General features: G+C 36.0%; 1 protein-coding gene, 1 long non-coding RNA gene and 1 pseudogene across 2 annotated transcripts; 1 reads left to right on the top strand and 2 right to left on the bottom strand.

Annotated features, from left to right (window-relative positions):
• Positions 1-1,113: 1,113 nt before the first annotated feature.
• On the bottom strand, positions 1,114-6,071 carry LOC140010109 (uncharacterized). Its single transcript, XM_072056459.1, has 10 exons — positions 5,861-6,071; positions 5,473-5,743; positions 4,949-5,153; positions 4,056-4,146; positions 3,836-3,981; positions 3,006-3,249; positions 2,816-2,920; positions 2,418-2,600; positions 2,110-2,311; positions 1,114-1,999 (listed from the first exon to the last, which is right to left on the bottom strand). Exons 2-10 carry the CDS (start codon positions 5,714-5,716, stop codon positions 1,512-1,514), a joined length of 1,908 nt encoding a protein of 635 aa, XP_071912560.1. The 5' UTR covers positions 5,717-5,743; positions 5,861-6,071; the 3' UTR covers positions 1,114-1,511.
• A 310-nt stretch (positions 6,072-6,381) lies between these two features.
• LOC140021492 (uncharacterized) lies at positions 6,382-8,103 on the top strand. Its single transcript, XR_011825318.1, has 2 exons — positions 6,382-6,657; positions 7,834-8,103. It is a non-coding gene; the product is annotated as an uncharacterized lncRNA (long non-coding RNA).
• Positions 8,104-10,797: 2,694 nt separating this feature from the next.
• LOC140010107 (uncharacterized) lies at positions 10,798-17,433 on the bottom strand (annotated as a pseudogene).
• Positions 17,434-18,848: the final 1,415 nt, after the last annotated feature.

Below are 18,848 nucleotides of genomic sequence, written 5' to 3'. Positions count from 1 at the left end.
AGCCGGATTTTTGACATTCATCCACTCAAGGAAAGCAATTTCTCGAACAATAATAATATTTGATAAGATTTTTCTAAAGTTTACGATTAACTTATCATATGAATGCACACACTCACATTTATTGCATCTCCTGCATTTAGACACTTTCTCAAACCGTTCAAAAAAAAAGATACTTTCCCGAATTAATTACATTCTTGTCAAAACGCTAATACCTGAAATCCCCCTCTATCTTAATAGGTGTTTAGCCAAAATTGCATTAAAAAAAGGATATTTCTGTGCACGCACTTAGTTTGTACCAAAATTATAGTGTGAATGCACATGTATTCACTTACATTTCAATACTTTACTTTATTTAACTTCAATTTTACAACAAACAACACCTTAGGACTGGTATCCACCATTAGACAAACTCTTTTCTTTTCTTTTTTTTAAAGGGCTTATTAATCTGAGAAGAGAATGAGCATGCGAAGCCAACTATAGTACATGAATATTGACAGCTTAATTGCTTTTTTATTTACACAGATATTACTGGGAAGTGGGATATTAGTATTTAGCAAATTAAATATTCTGTGTTGAAAATGTTCATCAATTAGAGAATTGGACAATATTTGTCTGTTGAGAAGTCTTGAGATAATAAAAAGAAAATTTTGAAAAAAATAATGTTAGACTAATAAAGTTAGCGAGAAACTTAATAAGGTTAGACTAATAAATCAATGGTTAGATTAGTCCATTTGCTTTGTAGCAATACAACTAGTAATGTCGCAATGATAATTTTATCATGTACTGTGTGAGATTTGGATCAGTCGTGGAAATTTATGCTTCAGATGAGAGGCCATGGTCTTTATTTTAAGGTTCCTTTGGAAATTGATTTACAAACATTACAGTATAAGCATACTTTTTTTTCCAAGTTGGATAGCTTCTTTTTTCTTTTCTTTTCCCCCTTTTTTGTCTCTCTTGATTTTTCTGAGAAGGTTAGATGGCCCTGATTTACATGTTTCCTATGCATTGGTATAAGCACTCATATACATTCATCCACCATCAATCGGGCGATGATATTGAACTTTGCAGCTGACTGTCTCATGTTTCAGACATGTTCTTTCAGATTACCTATAGTTACCAACTAAATCTGTAAAGACTGCTGCATTACAAAAAGAACCAGAAATTACAATCATGCCTAATTCTCAAGGCCCTATAGAAAAGTTACAGATAATTGTTATTGCAGGATTGACCTCTTCCTGAAGAAACTTGCTGCACTCTATACAACGAATGCAGAATGCAACAGATACTTTAAGCTTAACATCTATAGCATAAACATTGCAATCACACCACATGATTTAGTGGTTAAATTAAGTGGTTGGTGATAACAACCACTCGTACCTGCAGATCTGGATTGGTTTCCTGTAACCAAACCAACTGTTGTAAATAGAATAGTTTTACTGCCTCTAAAAAATCGGAGCCACCTAGCCTAATTTAGGCTCAAGGAATATGTTGAATACACCAGTTGTTACATTTTAGTTGCCCTTTGTAGGTTTTGTTGTAAGACCAAATCCAAAAGGAAATAGAGGATCATAATGAGGATCACCAACATTCATGGGGAGCTGATCCACTGACTTGAACCAAGTTCTTGCAAGTTTGCCAGTGAAACCATAGTCACCGAACAAAACATCGGCTACTCCCTGTCCCTCAGTCCCTGGAAGCCAAGCAGCCACCAATGCAGATATACTTGAAAGATATGGCTCGACTACAACTGGGCGGCCTGAGATGATAACAACAACGCATTTGACAGAGCCACAGACATTTTTTATGGTGCTTGGACCAGGTTCAGGTATTGTCAGGTTCAGGCTATCACCAGCCCCCTCTGTATATGGTGTCTCACCAACAACAACAATAGCATGGGAGAAACTGTTGGACTTAACAAAGTTTGCGTCTGGATTTTCATTATAGATAACTTGCGTTGATGGATCAACTGTGCTCTTTATGGCAGTCAAGATTGTGGTTCCTAAAAAAGGTACATTCAATTTAAGTTTGACAATGGAGAGGTCAGATTAAAGCAGCATATGGGGCTCGCTTCATAGAACTTGATCACAAATTAAAAGCTGCAATCCATACCTACTGTGAGGTCATTGCCACCATGTCCCTGCCATTCTATGGTCCAGCCTCCACATTGATAACCCAAATTATTGGCATGACTTCCAGCAACAAGAATCTTTGGCGATTTCTTAGGAAGAGGAAGCAATGGCTGATTATCAATGCCATTCTTTAGAAGCACAAGTGACTTTCTTACTGCTTCCCTTGCCAGTTCTCTGTGTTCCTATAGAAGGAGCATCACTTGATGTAAAGAGTGAGCTCCAAACTGAAATAATATGAAGACCACCAGAAATCAAGCAATAATGGAAAAAAGAGATCATAATTTTCACCTGGCTCCCCAGTTGATTTACCAGGCTTAAATCAGCCAACGGGTTCTCAAAGAGACCCATCGTAAATTTAACCCTCAAGATTCGTCTAACAGCATCATCAATCCGGCTCATGGGAATGACGTTCTTTTTCACTAGAGAGGTTAGATCATCAATGAATTCTGTGAAATTCTCAGGAAGCATTACCTGTACAACAGAAAATCATCAAAAAAATTCAAACACCAAATGCAGCAGACAATTTTTTAATAGACTCCTCCAGCATTTTTCTTTCATTACTTCCCCCCCTCCCCCCCCCCCCCCCCTCCTCCTCCTCCTCCTCCTCAGAAATCTGTACATCAAATAGCTACTTAGATTTTGCTTCATGTGTCGTGATTTCTGCAACTTAAGACATTAGAACTAACCATGTCAATTCCTGCAAGAACTCCAGCTTGAACAGAATAAACATAATTAGAATGGGGTGGGTCTGTAATTTTGTCGATACCCTGCCAATCTGATATTACAAAACCCTGAAACACAAGCAGGAAAACAATCACGCTCCGAGCTCTCCTACTTCATTCAACTTTGTGGGATTGTATATCAGTCTAGCATTACCCGGAACTTGAGTTTGTCCTTGAGGAAGCCTGTCACAAGATCATGATTAGCATGCATTCTCTTTCCATTCCAGCTCGAGTAAGAAACCATCACAGTAGCTACACCCTTTCTGACAGCATCAAAATATGCCGGCATGTGAATGCTAAGCAACCCCTTATAGTCAATCACGGTGTTGTTCTCATCAATGCCCTTGACCGTGCCACCATCTCCCACAAAGTGCTTGGCACAAGCAGCAACTTTTGTCCTTTAATGTTAAAAAAAGCCAATTAGTAAGGAAGCCAAATGATTTGAAACTTGTTTACATGCTGAACCCTAGCTTTCAAGGGCAAGTTCCATATGCAAATCATTCTTATCATAATCCAGCAATGAGTCTTCCTAATTCCACCTGTAGCAATTAGAAGTACAAACTGAATATATGTGCAAGAGTAGGGCACATTGTGTCTTTTCGTTCCGAGTTACATGGGTGTGGCTTGCTAAGGGTGAGCTCCAAGAAAACAAAAAATTAATTGACTCTCACCACTCTATCAAAAAGTGATTTCCAGTCTTGGATGAAAACAAGAAATGTCATTCATACAGTCAAGAAACTAACAGGGGTTTAGGAACTTGTAAGTTTCAATAACCTAAATGAGGTAAACATTTATTAAAGGGAAAATTGTAATCCATGTGATGCTACTGATATTAAAAAAACATGAAGAAGAAGAAGAAGCTAAAATCCACGTGTCAGAGTACCCTTCATATTTTAATGATTTGGACACAACACATTTGTAAAATGCAGAGGGAAGATACAAAAAAAAGTTTCAATGAACTTCAAAGTATTTATAGGTTCATACTTTCCAGCAACAAAAGGAACACCTTTGGGTGTACCAGCAGGAGCATCTCCTTGTAACCCGGGGATGATCTCAGTCATTGCTTGAACAATTCTGTGATCTTCACTATAGCTTTCATAACAGCGACCCCATCTAGGATCCCTACACACCTAAAAGAACAGAACTTTTAGTCATCTAACTAACTCAAACAGCACAAGGTAAAATCGGTCTAATGCTTATTTACCGCAATGCAGGGAGCAAAAGTATAAGGAATCCCAGTTGCTCTAACTTCAAGTGCAGTTGCAGCGCCAATCCTCTTCAGGAGTTGTGGGTCTCTGAGGCAAAATTGAGAAGACTTCGGTAAGAGGTTATGACAAAAGAGATTTTTTTAAAAGGATACGTGGGATGAGAAAATCATCATTAGAAGACACAACCATATAGCCATATATACATTGAGGATGTTACTGACACAAGCAAGACTTTGGTAGTACATCCCAAGAATTTTTCAACTTAAGGGCCAGAAAAATTGCTATTAGTTGTGCGAATAAGAAATTTCTTTTAGTACAACAATGTAGCTTTTCTTATAGGACTACAAACTCATTTTAACCTCCTATCTTGGCTTGGAATTCAAACCAGAACTAGCTCTGCAAGAAAGTTTCATGTCCCCTTTAGATACCGAAATTCTATTATGGCTTTTAGTTCTTCAGTCGGGACTTGAGAAAACGCCATTTAAAAGTTACTTTGCCGTTAAGCGTTTAGCTTACTTAACCAAACACATTGAAAGAATGCAGCTATAGGTTTCAGGTTTTTTTTATCACTCTGGATAAAATGCGATATTTCTAAAATCACACAATAATTGTATTGCACCAGGTAGCTCTTCCAAAAGTCTACCAAGAAAAGAAGCTGTAGCTAAAATTTGAGCTAAGCAATCAATTGTCTGGGCATTTTAACTCGAACTGAAAGAATCACAATGCCAAAGAAAATAAGAATCATCAACCTCATGCCAAGTCCGCATAAATTTTGAACTTCACTCATGTCAAATTCTAAGAATTTAACCAACTAGTTCAACAACTGACAATAGAAGAACGAACATGGAAGCAGAAAAGGCTTTTTGTCCTGCAGCACAGAGATCCTTACCTAGTGACCCCAAGGCCAACATTGTGAGGAAAGATTGTAGCGTTATAGACGTTGTTGTGCCCATGAACGGCATCTATTCCATATATCATAGGAATTCCAAGGCGGGTAGAAAGGGAACCTTTTTGAAACTCATTTACCATATTGATCCAAGTTTCAGCAGAGGCCATAGGTGCTGGAACACTCCCTCCACCACTCAAAACACTCCCTGCCACAACCACCATAACCAAATCCCTCTAAGAACATAGTAAACACAAGAATCACAACAAAAATTTGGCAATCACTAAACATCAGTAACACCATAAACAAATCATACACCAATCTTCATTAACTTGGCATGGAATAACCTAAACAAGGAATCTCCCAACAAAGATTAACTTCAAAACTCAAATTAATCTAACAAAGTTCCTTCCTTTTCCTCTTCCACTGCATCTGAAAGTTTCTACACGAAAAGATTAAGTTTTGAATGTAAAGAAATTCAAGAAAGTGACATTTACACTAGAATTGGACAGAGTGCTCAAATGTACCTACGAAATACTTCTTCATGATATCAGATGAAGCTAGCTTTCTCTCAATCTGACTCATCTGTCCAATCTTTTCTTCAAGAGTCATTCTGCTCATCAAGTCCTTTATTCTTGCACCTATTGGCTGCTTTGGGTCTTTATACTTCAAGTAAACAGCTCCTTCTGCAACTCCAGCAGCCCACAAACACAAAAATACGACAAACCCCATCAGGGATATCAATCTTCCCCCCATTCTTCCCACCTTCATTAGCCCCCTTACCAGCAAAACCTGAAACTGCAAGACAAATGCACAAAACTTTTCAAAACTAGCATCCCTGCAAAAAAGGCTAAAAACCCAAGATTCAAGAAGTTAAGGTGAACCAGAATAGATAATGGGAGTAGACCAACTTACTCAGTATGGAATAGGGAACTTCAAAGAATGTGAGCTATTTTTGAGCAGTGTGTGTTCTGTGTGCTTTTGGGTGTCCCTGGTAAGCTATATATAGGACAATCTTGATGGGAATTTGAGCTACTTAGCTTTTCCATGAGGGACATTTCTGAGGAACGGACGAATAAAAATGGAAAAAGAAAAAGAAGGTGGGCGAAGGATGCTGTTGGGACATGATTGGAATCCGGACCAGCCAGCTGATATGGTACAAATTGCAACGGTTATTTTGGGGAAATGATTAGTTTAATGACGCTTTTTCGGCAGTAGAAATCACTCGGTTCAAATTCAAAATTGTACCCCTATACAGGGAACGTTGCATGTTTGTTCCCTAATCCCTTGACGTTTCTTCTCATTCTTCATTTTTCTTTGAATAATTTCAGATACCTCCCCTAACATTTTAACAGTTTTAGAAAGCTCCCCTCAATATTCTAAAACCACACATACATCCGTATTGGCGCAAAAGTACCCTATTACCCCTTAGAGAATAATTAAAGATATTTGTCAAGAAAAAGAAAATTGGAAATACAAAAATTGAAAACAAAATTCGATCTCTCTCTTTCGCTTCTTTTCTTTTACCCTGCTATCTCCTTTTACACAATTTCCCTACGCCACTTTTCTCCTCTCCTCCGCCCAATTTTCCTTCTTCACTTTGGGACTAAATTTCATCCATCAACTCTTGCCCTTTGGTGTTTATCCTCTTCCCTTCCCCTCTTATTTTTGTCTTCCCCTTACATTCATCCTTTTCGAAAACGTGATTTCAGGTCATCCTTTTATCTTTTTTTTTGGTGCAATAGGTTTGATTTTTTTTGCATATATTTTACGTTTTGATTTTATTGATTATGACAAAAATTGGTCATGTCAAAGACCAAAAGTTTGAGAGATAAATATTGGGTATACACTGCTGGAGGATATACATAGCCTCAAGTACCTGTTTCGCATGTGCTCCTTTTGCTTAGTTAACAGGGGTATTAACCATATTAGTCATAGAATTAGCGCTCATGCATTAGACTTTTTTGTTGATCAGGAATTTTGGATTCCTCAGTGATAGTTAGCACTGACTGTATAGTTCCCTCAAGTCTTTACTTGAAATTGTAAAGTGTTTGTTCATTTATAAAATCACTTGAGAGATAAATATTGGGCTCAGGAAATTGATCATTAAAACAAAAAAGCGGTTGTAAATAGAGGAAGAGGAAAGGCAATTTGAGGTGTCAAGTGGGTTGTTGATGGAGTGTTTTTTTGGGTAAAAATTGAGGTTGAGTTTTATTATGTTTAAATGGTTTTGTCAAAATCCAATGTTGAGTTTTGTCAAGTATGGGAGGTGCGTTCACTTGTGGTAGAAGTGTTAAGACTAGGTAAAGAGAGAGATTAGGGGGCTGTAGAAGCGTTTTGGGTGCCGGAATTGTTGGAGTTGATGGCGGTCTTATTTGGAAGAACTTAAAAGGAAATAAAAAAAGGAGTGCAAAAAGATTTGACAAAAAAAATGTGGTGCAAAGTAGTTTTGCTTACTATTTAGCAATTGATTTCTATTCGGAAAAGGGATTGGGATGTTTGCTTGGCTTTGGTGATAGCCATGGAAGAACTAAGAAGCAATCAAAAACCTTTTTTTTCCTTTTTTTTTTTTTTGGTAGAAATGGTTGCTTAAGCCTTGGCAGCAAAATTCTTTTTAAAATTTTTTTTGTGCGAAAAGGGTAGTTTAGGTCATTGCAAGGAAAGTGTAGCCTTCTGGGCCTATTTTGAAGTATAAACAGTGAAAGTCAGGAAGGTGAGTGTAATTTTTAAAATTTAAGAAAAACTCCTTAAAATTATTAAAAATCTCAAAGGAGGTTTCTAAAATTATCCCTTTTTCTTTTTAATTCTCCCAAAATAATATACTTAAGTCTAGTCTAGCTACATAATTGTTTGATTGAATATACTAACTTCATTTTTTTTTTGTATAGGTGAAGGTCTCGAATCCGAAATCTCTTACTTACACTCCCTTCCTTATATCATCCAATCCATCCATCCCCTGGTTGAATATGCTAACTTGATATACTATCAACACTCGACATATTATTTTGATTATGTGACTCAAGTTCAAGTAATAGATTATTATGTGAACTGAAAATATTAGATACACGTGAGATGATGTACAAATTTTTATTATGCATTGCAAACTATGTAACCCTATTTGAAGACCTATATTGTATATAGATATTGGATAACTACAATGGCAATTCGATGCTGAGAACAATTGGCACTCAGTCATATGAGCTACTCATCATCTGGAAAAATTAATTTTATCCTTAAAAGATACGAAATTTGCACTTTTGAACACTCATTTTTTGATTTTTCAGTAATATTTGTAGTGCCAAAAAACCTTTTTCGACACTTAAGAATTAATAGGAATAAAATATTGAATACATGTGTGTTTGTTAATGTAATGTTTCATGTTTTGTTAGGAACTGTAAAATAAAATATTGAATATATCTCTCATATGATCCTCTGAATTTAAAAACTTAAATAAAAATGCATATCATTTCACTTTCGTCATAAACACACAAAAAAAAAAAACCAAAAACAAATAAAATAAATAAAGGCATCTAGTTGGTCAAGGAAATTGTGACATAAAATGCCTCTTGGAAGAGGATACCATAATTTGGACCGAAAATTTAAATATTATTCTGCTTGTATTATAAACATAATTTCGAATCACATTTTGTTTCATATACATTACATCATAAAAAATGCTACAATATTATTTTAAATAATTTTTTTCAAATAATCTCCTATCGAAACAAACACGTTTCAAAATTTAGAGGTTCAAGTGTTCTAGAAATAGAACATCCACAACTGGCTTGACATTTTGGAAATTGTGTTGTAATTCTAATTACGGAACCGTTCATGTTTCCAGTAACTGATGCTGACCTGAATCAATAAAATCCTATCAGCTTCAAGAACAAGACAAACGAGCTATGGAAAAGAGTAGAGTAGATAAGCCTTTGAAAAGGATGGTTCAATGAATTAGGAAAAGTAAAGGAAGATTTGTTCAACATTTTTTGTTAGCACGTCATCAGAGACCAAAGAGATGGTTCTTTATATTGTGAACGTAAATGAAATTTTGCTGAAGTCACACAACTTGTGTTTTATTATCCAAACACACAACAAAATTTAGTGAATGGTAATTACCTTTCTTGCAATTCTTTTACCACTATGATTTGCTCAAAAATTTCTATTTAGTGAAAGAAATTTAAATTTGAGCTTGGATGATCGAGACCTTCGGGTTGAATACTACTCATATCAAACATAGTTCCTTGAAAATTTATTAAATTTTTTTATCCTTACATCCAAGTGAAAAAAGGAGGAAAAAAAAACTTAGCTTGAAAACTCTCTCTCTCTCTCTCTCTCACACACACACACACACAGCTTGGCTTTGTTTCTATTAAAAATTTGGGATAATTTTAGATACCTCCCTAGGTGTTTCGGACAATTGCACTTAAATACCCTCTAAAATTAAAAATTACAATCACCTCCCTTTGATGGACATATTTGATAAATATTGCAGCCACCGTCACTAAAAAAAAGTGGGAAAAGGTACTGACGTACAAATTTTTGCCAACTTTGCCCTCTTTATATTCTGAACCAAACATTTGCCACTTTTGTTTATAAAAATTAATTAAAAAAGAGAAAAAAGATATGAAACCAATAGGGATCCGTTCAGTACAACAAAGAGTACATGTACAATTTTGCACTTTTGATCATTAGAAGCAAGAAGAGCTGGACAAGTTGCAACAGTTATATATTGGCAGCATATAAGTTGGATAAAATGTAAAAAATGAATGCTATTTTCAACTCTTGGCATTCTTCCTCTCTATGGCATTTGAGGAATGACAAAATCAAATTTTCTTTTGCAGATGCTCGTGCCAAGAAGCAAATAAAAAAATATTATTGTTGTAGGCAATTTTTTCTCACATTTTTGCAATAATATTAGCCACAACATTTTGAGGGCAAGTTGGTCATTAGGAGGCTTTTGATGCTGACATATTGTCGCATCCATCACAAAGGGGAGGTGAGTGTAATTTTTAATTTAGGGATATTTAAGTGTGATTGTTAGAAACCTTGAGGGAGGTATCTGAAATTATCCCTAAAAATTTAGACAATTAGTTAATAGCAAAATATTTCCTATTACTTGCAAGGGGCAATTTTTTGTTGTTTCAAATGTGTTTCTTTTGTTCAGTAAGTAAATATAAAAATCATGTAAACAACAAAATTAGCTCGCAATTGTATAACTTTTGAAATCAATAGAATCAAGTTACCGTTTCGAGAAAAATAAAAGGGAAAAGCCACAGGGGACAGACTCATATGGGCATAGGGAGGCACACATTTTGTAGGATTCCACTTTCCTAGTCCTTGTGTTGCAGGGCAAAATGTTGATAAAAAAGTGGACAAGGAATGCATACTTTCTTTGTCCACACAACCAGAGTGGAAAGTCTGAGCAATCATAGCAATTTGAAAGAGTCTTGGCAATAAGACCACTATCCCAATTTTCTTTCTTTTGTTCTTGCCCTCATCAAATTCTAATGGCTTATGGTGAAGCTTTTATGTTGACTCGTTGTTGCCATTTGATTTTGGAATGGAACATTTTTCTGCCATTATTTTCAGCCATGATAGCTATATTTGAATTTCGTTGGACATCAATTCATTTTCTTTCTTTATTTTTTTCATCTTATGTCACTTTAGGTTGATGCAAATCCTATACTTTAAGACTCATTTCCTCTTATTTCTAAATTTGGGTGAGTAAGAATTTTATTAATACTCAAGACATTACATGCCCAGAAATCTCAAAAAAATTCCCAAGATTGTGGTAAAATTTAAAAACACTCTACAAAACATGTATAATAGAGCATGATGAACCTATAGTCATATTACAATTGCCAATTTGGTTGGATACTCATAAAAGCTCCCTAGTGTAAAAAGATTTCCAAAGTTTCTCAGTACTCAATAATATTCTTCAATCATTCCTAAAACATCACCTTACACATCTTTTCTATATATGCTCACTGGCAATTTTGTACATTCTCCCTGAAACGTTGTAATCTAGGAAAAAGATGCAGCCTATGACTAATCCAGGGTAGACAAGACTTGAAATTGAAGGTACAGTCCATAAGAATGAGGTTGAATACTGTAACATTAACTCAGATGACCTTAGTTCTGTTGATAAAGTTGTGAGGCCATATCCAAATGGAAATAGAGGATCATAATGTTCATCACCAACATTCATGGGAAGCTGATCAACTGTCTTGAACCAAGTTCTTGCAAGCTTGCCAGTAAAACCATAGTCGCCAAGTAGAACATCAGCAACACCTTGGCCTTCAGTTCTCGGAAGCCAAGCAGCCACCAGTGCATCAATTTTAGGAAGATATGGTCGATGACCAAGGGGCGGACTGATACGATTATGGCTACACATTGTACAGCTTCACAGACATTAGTGATGGTCTTGATGCCAGATTCTGATAGCGTCAACTTCTTGTCATCTCCAAATGATTCGCAATATGGCGGTTCACCAACAACAACTATGGCATATGAGAATTTGTTGGACTTCAGAAACTGTGTTTCGGGATATTCACTGTGTACAACTTCAGTATGTGGATCCAGGGACGGAGCCAGAAATTTATTTTTGGGGGGGCTGAAGTGTATTAAAAAATTTTTTTTGTGACGAAATAAATATATTTAATAAGTAAAATTTAGAATCAATAATTATAAAAATAATAAAAACATATAATTATACATACCCAAAAATTTGTTATTGATTAACACTTGAAGTATTGGTAGTTGTTGCACTCGAATAACGAAGATGAGGCAATTGCATTCTGCGAGTCTTCATCCGTTGAAAACGCTGCAATATTTGCTCATTTTCAATTGTTGCAAAAATATCCTTCTCGATGTATACAACCAGACAGTCATTCATCCACTCGTCTCCCATTTTGTTGCGCAAATCAGTCTTGACAATATTCATTGCAGAAAATACTCTTTCAACAGAAGCAGTTGAAAAAATTCTGTCGTAGGGATGGCAATAGGGCAGGAGATGCCTCTCCCGTCCCGTGCTTTTAAAATTCTTTTTATTTATAATAGCATCGAATTGGGAAAATTCTGCCATTTGATGGCAATGGGGGTGTGGGATCCCTCTTCGATCCGATGTTCTAAAATCTCCCTGGCCCAGTTCCCCGCTTTTTCTATCCATATACCCTGCCTATACATCTACGGGTGCCCTCACTATTGTGCAATTATACTTTTTATGTATATAAAACATTAATAACAACATTATAAATTATTTTTTAAAATTCTTAACTGAATATTCAATGTAAAATCAAGGTTAAAAATCACTTTGATCTTTTTTTAATTCATTTCTCTACTTTTAATAGGAAATCTAAACTTACAATCATTATGTTTAAACAATGTAAAAAAATTGAAGTAAACTAAAAAATAATTAAATAATAATGTGTTTATGTATGAATGTATATATATGTATAAAACAATATATAGATCATTGTATTTTTGTTCAATTTTTATATTGATAACCTGCTCCGTTGAAATGAGGGGAGAAAAATCTATCCGGCCCTGCATTCCTAATCTACCGCTAGTTATGCACTTGACATCAAAAGTAGAAAGAAACTAACGACCAATAGAGCAAAGGAATTGATTCATACAGAGACATGTCCAAGTCATTATGTTTGTCCGGCATTATCATTATCTCCTTTCACCGTGGGGGGGCTGGGCTGGCCGCCGGAATCCCCTATATATAGGGGGTTTTCCGGCGGCTTGGGGGGGGCTTAAGCCCCCACCAGCCCCCCCTTAAATCCGTGGCTGTGTGGATCTACAGTATTCTCGACAGCTGTTAGGATTGTGGTACCTGTCAAGCCACATGAATCACTGGTAGTTTAGTATCAAAAAGTACATGACCACATATTCTCTCTTCTCTGATTCTACCACTATAATATGCTGAATTCTGATTAATAGCTTGGAATTTGAGGCTAGAACCATTGAACAACAACTATTAAGTAGTGCTGCTAATTTTCCATTAGAGAAACCAAGTTCAGATGCATCCTGGAATCAAATTCAATAGGTATATTTACCACAAAAGGCTGTAAGTTCGAAGTCTCGGCCGAGACTGAGACGACTCGGCCGAGTCGTCACCGTCTCGGCCCCTACCGATACGATACCGTGACGAAACGATACCTAGATACTTGACTCGCCGAGAAATCGGTCGAGACGTCACCGCGACAGATTAACTCAGCCGAGTCACACCGAGTCACTTCGAGTTATCTCGAGTCAAGACGAGAAATCAGTCGAGTTACACCGTGACGGATTGACTCGGCCATTTCTTTTGCTATTTTTTATTATTTTTGTTTAGCATACTATTTTTATATTATTAACAATTTTTAGAATATTAAATACTTTAAAATTTGTGTCTCACCGAGACCGCGACCAATATGCCTAAACCGATGTGGAACGTTCCGGGCCGCGACCGTGACCGCGACCGCGACTTTGAACCATGGCTGTAACTGGAACAAGTTGCAAGATATTCCAATTGTAATATTTCCAGGAAGACCTCGCCATTCAATTGTAAACCCTCCACATTGTTTACCAATATTGTGAGCATGGCTTCCTGCAACAAGTATCTTTGATGCTCTTTTTGGCAGAGGAAGAAGTGGCTCATCAATATTTTTGCCATTTTTCAGAAGCACGAGAGATTCCTCACAGCTTCCCTGGCCAATTCTCTATGCTCCTGTATTGATTGATTAGTTCTCCAAAGTTAGAAACAATACATATATGAGAAAGTAAAATCAGAAAGGAGACTTCATGTTGAACCTGGCTTCCCAGTTCATGAACCATGCTGTAGTCAGCCATTGGATTCTCAAAGAGGCCCATGATGAACTTGACCCTCAAAATTCTTCTCACTGCGTCATCAATTCTGCTCATATGGATCACATTTTTCTTTACGAGTAAAGTCGGAACATCAATACACTAGTTAAATTTTTGTGGGAGCAGGACCTGCAATAAGACAAAGATTAACAATAAACTTGGTAGTTTTCTCCCCAAAAAAAATGACTCGAAGCAGCAACCTGCACTATGATTTTTCCAATGCACTTTGAACTTGAAAACTATATCCTGAATTAAGCCTCTAAAACAAACACTTCATCACTTCAAAAGCAATTAAAGTCACTATATGATGCTGGTTCTTTTTGCTTACCATGTCTATTCCAGCAAGAATTCCAGCTTGGACTGAATAAGTATAATTGACACGAGGAGGAGAGGCAATGTTGTCGAGACCCCCCAAATCTGACATGACAATGCCCTTAAATGCAGCAACATGCATGGAAATATGTACGGTTGTCACTTATGATTCAAATATACCAAATTGACTAATGAGTCCAAAAAAATCCAATTTGGGAACTTTACTTTAAAATTTAGCTGTTTCTTGAGGTATCTAGTGATGAGTTCATGGTTCGTATGCATCTTTTCTCCATTCCAGCTAGAGTGGGATATCATCACAGAAGCAACACCCTTTCTGATAGAGTCAAGATACGCAGGCATGTGGATGCTGAGCATCCCATTCCAGTCAATTATAGTGTTGTTCTCGTTAATTCCATTCATCGTCCCACCATCTCCCACAAAGTGCTTAGCACATCCTGCAACCTTGTTCCTTGATTGAAAATTAATGATGTATTAGGATATCTTTTAGATACCTAGCAAGTATTGAATCCCAAGGAGACAGAGAATACTATATCAGAAGAACCACAAGAGCAGACTGAAGAGATTTGCAATTTCTGTACAAGTATCAGATGGAAATCTTCAAAAGCTCTAAGTACAGTTGATTTTTGTGGTTCGTTATGCTTAATCCAGACAAAGATCGATCTTTGCTACACTCCTGCTTAACTACAAGAACTATAACTCATAAATATTTGGCTCCCACTACTCGATTGTAATCCATTTATGCAAAATTTTTCAGTAAGGCCATCTAGAGGCGTATTACTCATCATCAAAGAAACATAACCAGGAGAGTGAAGGTCATTAGACAATACCTTCCTCCCACATATGGAAAATTTTTAGGATAATCATCTGGAACGTCACCTTGTAAGCCAGGGATAAATTCAGTCATTGCTTCAACAATCTTGTGATCTTCACTGTAGCTTTCATAGCAGCGACCCCATCTTGGATCCCTACAAACCTAAGAAGACATAATTAGTCAACAAATGTAGTTAAATTGCAACAATGAAGGATCAGGCACATGCCCAATGGCGAACTTACTGCAACACGGTGCAAAATCGTATTGGATCCCTGTAGCTCTCACTTCAAATGCAGTTGCTACTCCCATCTTCTTCACAAGTTCTGGATCCCAAATGATAGTTGATATGAACATTTTCAGTAAATTATAACAACATCAATGCAGTAAATCAAGTTCAAAGACAAATATAACTCCAGCTGATTTGCTAGACTTGCTACAAGTAGGTATTTTCTTAACCACCTGCGCTCACCCTTGCGTGAAGTTACTCGTATCATCCCAAAGAATTCAAGCAACCTTCTACAAAATGTACTCCCAAATTCACTTCCAAAAACATCCCACACTCTGCATAACTCACTTGCACTGAATAAAAGAATGCCATTAATTTTTTTAAAAAATATCTAATACTTACATAATATTCCAAAAATTCATGCAAACTAAAGATGGCAATTCCTTAAAAGGTATATAAATAAGGAGGTTTAAATGCCAAGAACAAAAAGATCTGCTATAGCTTGTAATGTTTCTTGGAAACATAATCTTGTAAGGCATTTTAAGTAGTACATCAAAGTGATGGAGCACAAAATCACCTGGTAACACCAAGACCAATGTTGTGAGGGAAAATGGTAGCATTATGGACACTGTTGTGGCCATGGATGGCATCAATACCATAAATCATAGGAATCCCAAGAAGAGTTGAAAGTGCACCCTCTTGAAACTCATTAACCATTTTGATCCATGCTTCAGCTGAAGCTCTAGGAGCTGGAGAACTGGCAGTCCCGGCAGCACTCAATACCCCTCCTGCCAATTCAAGTCCTCAAATTAGTGTCACAACAATTCATTACTTCAAATATTTTTTATTTGTTTTTGTTTGCTTTTTTTTGGGAGGTTTCCAAGTAGGAAATAAAATAAAAGCATATTGAATTAGAACAAAAGAAAAAGGGTTTTAGGACATTTTGATTTTTTTCCTTCTATTTTTTTGAAAATGTTTAGTGTATTTTAAATGGATTAAATGGTTTTAAACAGAGAAGAAACGTGTATGAGATTCTAAACCAAATCAACATGAAACCATTTTAACTGCTAACTATAGCCAATTTCCCATTAGTGATGTTATGTGATGATTTTGAGTATTTATACCTATTCTGTCTTTCCATAGTTGCTTGCTTTGCTTTTTCTATTTTACTAGAAATTTATTACTTTTAGGATCAGAAAATTTGTCCAAATGCAAAGAGATAATAAGTGTGAGTATATATTGTTCAAATAATAAATTGAGTATAAATTAAATATATTAACTGAAAATTCGAAAAATTTGTATTCATTTAATTCTTTTTTGGTTCTTTATTACTAGCTCATGGTACTACACAAATCTAATCATGAGTAAAGCAATAGAAATAGTGCAGGTTGAAATTGCAGCCTCTACATCCTCCCGGGCCGCCTCATGGATCTAGCCCACATATTTGCGGCTGCCAGCAGGCCGCAGCCCATATTTCTTCACCGCCCTTAAGTTGTAAAGTGGGCCAATTAGTTTTTTTTTTAAAATTATTTTCTTAACTCTATTAAAGTGTGCGTGTATGTATATATATGTATATATATATATATATATACATAATATGCGTGTTTGTTTTTGTGTGTACATATACATAAACACATACATATATACATACGGACATATATTTTCATTTCACATTTTAAAAACCAATTCAACTTAGTGCTAGAAGAAAAGAGTATACAATTGAGAACGAAACTAGTCTTACATAGCAAACAAGTATTGATATTGCCAATAAAAAAAGGTAAAAAAATAAATCCATGTATAGAATTAGCATCTCATGAAAAGATAATATGTATACAAGTGCACTGTATACATGAAGCAACCTAAGATCATCTTCAAATACATTTTCATTTTATTTTCCAACATTTGCTCCTTGATGATATTATCATTTTCAAGAAAAAAAATCAGTTATCAAGTACCTTTATTATCCCGCAGAAAATGCAAGTCATCAAGTCATGATACTAAAAATTTCACATACTCATAATAGTGTAGAAACCAAAACGTACCTATAAAGTACTTCTTCACAATTTCTTTGCTTGCAATCTTTTTCTCAACTTGGGACATCTGCCCAATCTTTTCTTCAAGTGTCATTCGGCTCAGCAAGTCTTTTATCCTAACATTCAAGGGCTGTTTTTGGTCTTTATGCTTCATATATTCTGCTTCTGTAACAGCTGCCCAGCAGAATTACATGAAAAGCACTATTCCCAAAATGCTGATTGCAAATCTCTCCATCTCAAAATCTAATTCAACAATTGAAGCTTAAGATCAGTGAATTCATATACCTAATTAATCTATATGCCATATTTGAACCAAAAGAGAAGCAACTTGAAAATTATATAGTAAAACTAGTAGTATTATCTTTCCATGCAAGCCACCATTATGATATTTAGACTTCATTCTTGTGTGTGTGTATATATATATATATATATTTAGACTTCATTCTTGTGTGTGTATATATATATATATATATACACGACAAACAAGGTAATGCATGAACTTACTGAGTCTATTTTGTCGGAGTTAGGCTTAGGCAATATCAGGACTACTGCCTTGGAAGAGGGAAAATTGAAGGCATTACACTATCTTTGGCTCTAGCTTAATTTGCTGCAAGAGATTGTAGTGTTCAGTTAGGGAGAAAACACATAATGGAGCTACTTTTATAGGGTCAATGATAACTAATGGCTGACTTAATTGGCGTCTAATTTCTACTGTTTTTGTTACTTTACTTGCCGCCTTACAATGTTGTGTAATGACTTGGAAAGTCAGTGAAGTTTTAAACAAATATTCTTACATGTAAATCCTATCTTGAGTTGTTGTAACCAATTTGCTGGCCACTTGAGATTTGGTTTCCTAAGGCGAAGGGAGAATTTGATGTGATTGCTAAGCTCTCCACAATTTTTAAAACAATTATGCTCTTTTCAACCGTAAGGTTTGGCAAATTTAATGTAGGCTCCATATGACTTAGGTATTTTTGGGGATATTTTTTAAAAAATTACACTATAGTATTGTATGTAAAAAACTAGTCACGATAGTTGTTTATTGGGATGTTTTTAAAATTTAAAATTTTATTGAGATATTTTTAAAAATTTCCTACCACAATCACCTATCACCATCCAGCACCACCTCCACCCACTATTGTAACCATCGCCCCTCCTTCTCCTCCCCTTCCCCCTCCTCTTTCCCTTCCTTTTTTCTCCTTCCTCTTCCTCTCTTTTCCTTTCCCCTCCCTTGTAACCCTCTTCCCATCTCTACAATCAAGGAAGAGGAGGAGGAGGAAGGAGGGGGGAGAAGGGGGAAGGGAAAGAGAAAGGAGAGAGGAGGGGAGAGGGGGACGGTGGTGGCAGTAGTAGGTTGGTAGTGGTGGTGTGTGGGGGTAATGGGTTGTGGTGGGTGATGGGCGGAATAGGGTTTGGGTTTTTTTTTTTAATTACTTTGCCTTTTAACATTTAAAAGTTTTGGGCTTTTAACTATTTTGACCATATTGTCTTTCCTTAATTAGCTAACTTCTACATGAATCTTGAGCACTTTAGGATCATGTTAATCTTAATATTGTTAGGTTGTTGCTCCATTAATTTTTAAGAGTAAAGTTTTAGGTTAAGAATTAAATCTCAACTGAGATCAAAGTGATTAAAGGCAAAGAAGGTTGG

Source organism: Coffea arabica, chromosome 1e, assembly GCF_036785885.1.
Source record: "Coffea arabica cultivar ET-39 chromosome 1e, Coffea Arabica ET-39 HiFi, whole genome shotgun sequence".
NCBI classification, from domain to species: domain Eukaryota; kingdom Viridiplantae; phylum Streptophyta; class Magnoliopsida; order Gentianales; family Rubiaceae; genus Coffea; species Coffea arabica.
Note: the sequence above shows the minus strand (reverse complement) of the source record. Positions and strands in the feature narration are given on the sequence as shown.

Excerpts from the sequence above, each read along its gene's own strand:
- LOC140010109 (XM_072056459.1), bottom strand. The coding sequence starts at position 5,716 with ATGAAGGTGGGAAGAATGGGGGGAAGATTGATATCCCTGATGGGGTTT. Across the intron at positions 5,154-5,472 it reads CATGAAGAAGTATTTCGTAG|GGAGTGTTTTGAGTGGTGGA; the intron begins GTACATTTGAGC and ends TGGTTGTGGCAG. Across the intron at positions 2,000-2,109 it reads TGGCAATGACCTCACAGTAG|GAACCACAATCTTGACTGCC; the intron begins GTATGGATTGCA and ends TACCTTTTTTAG.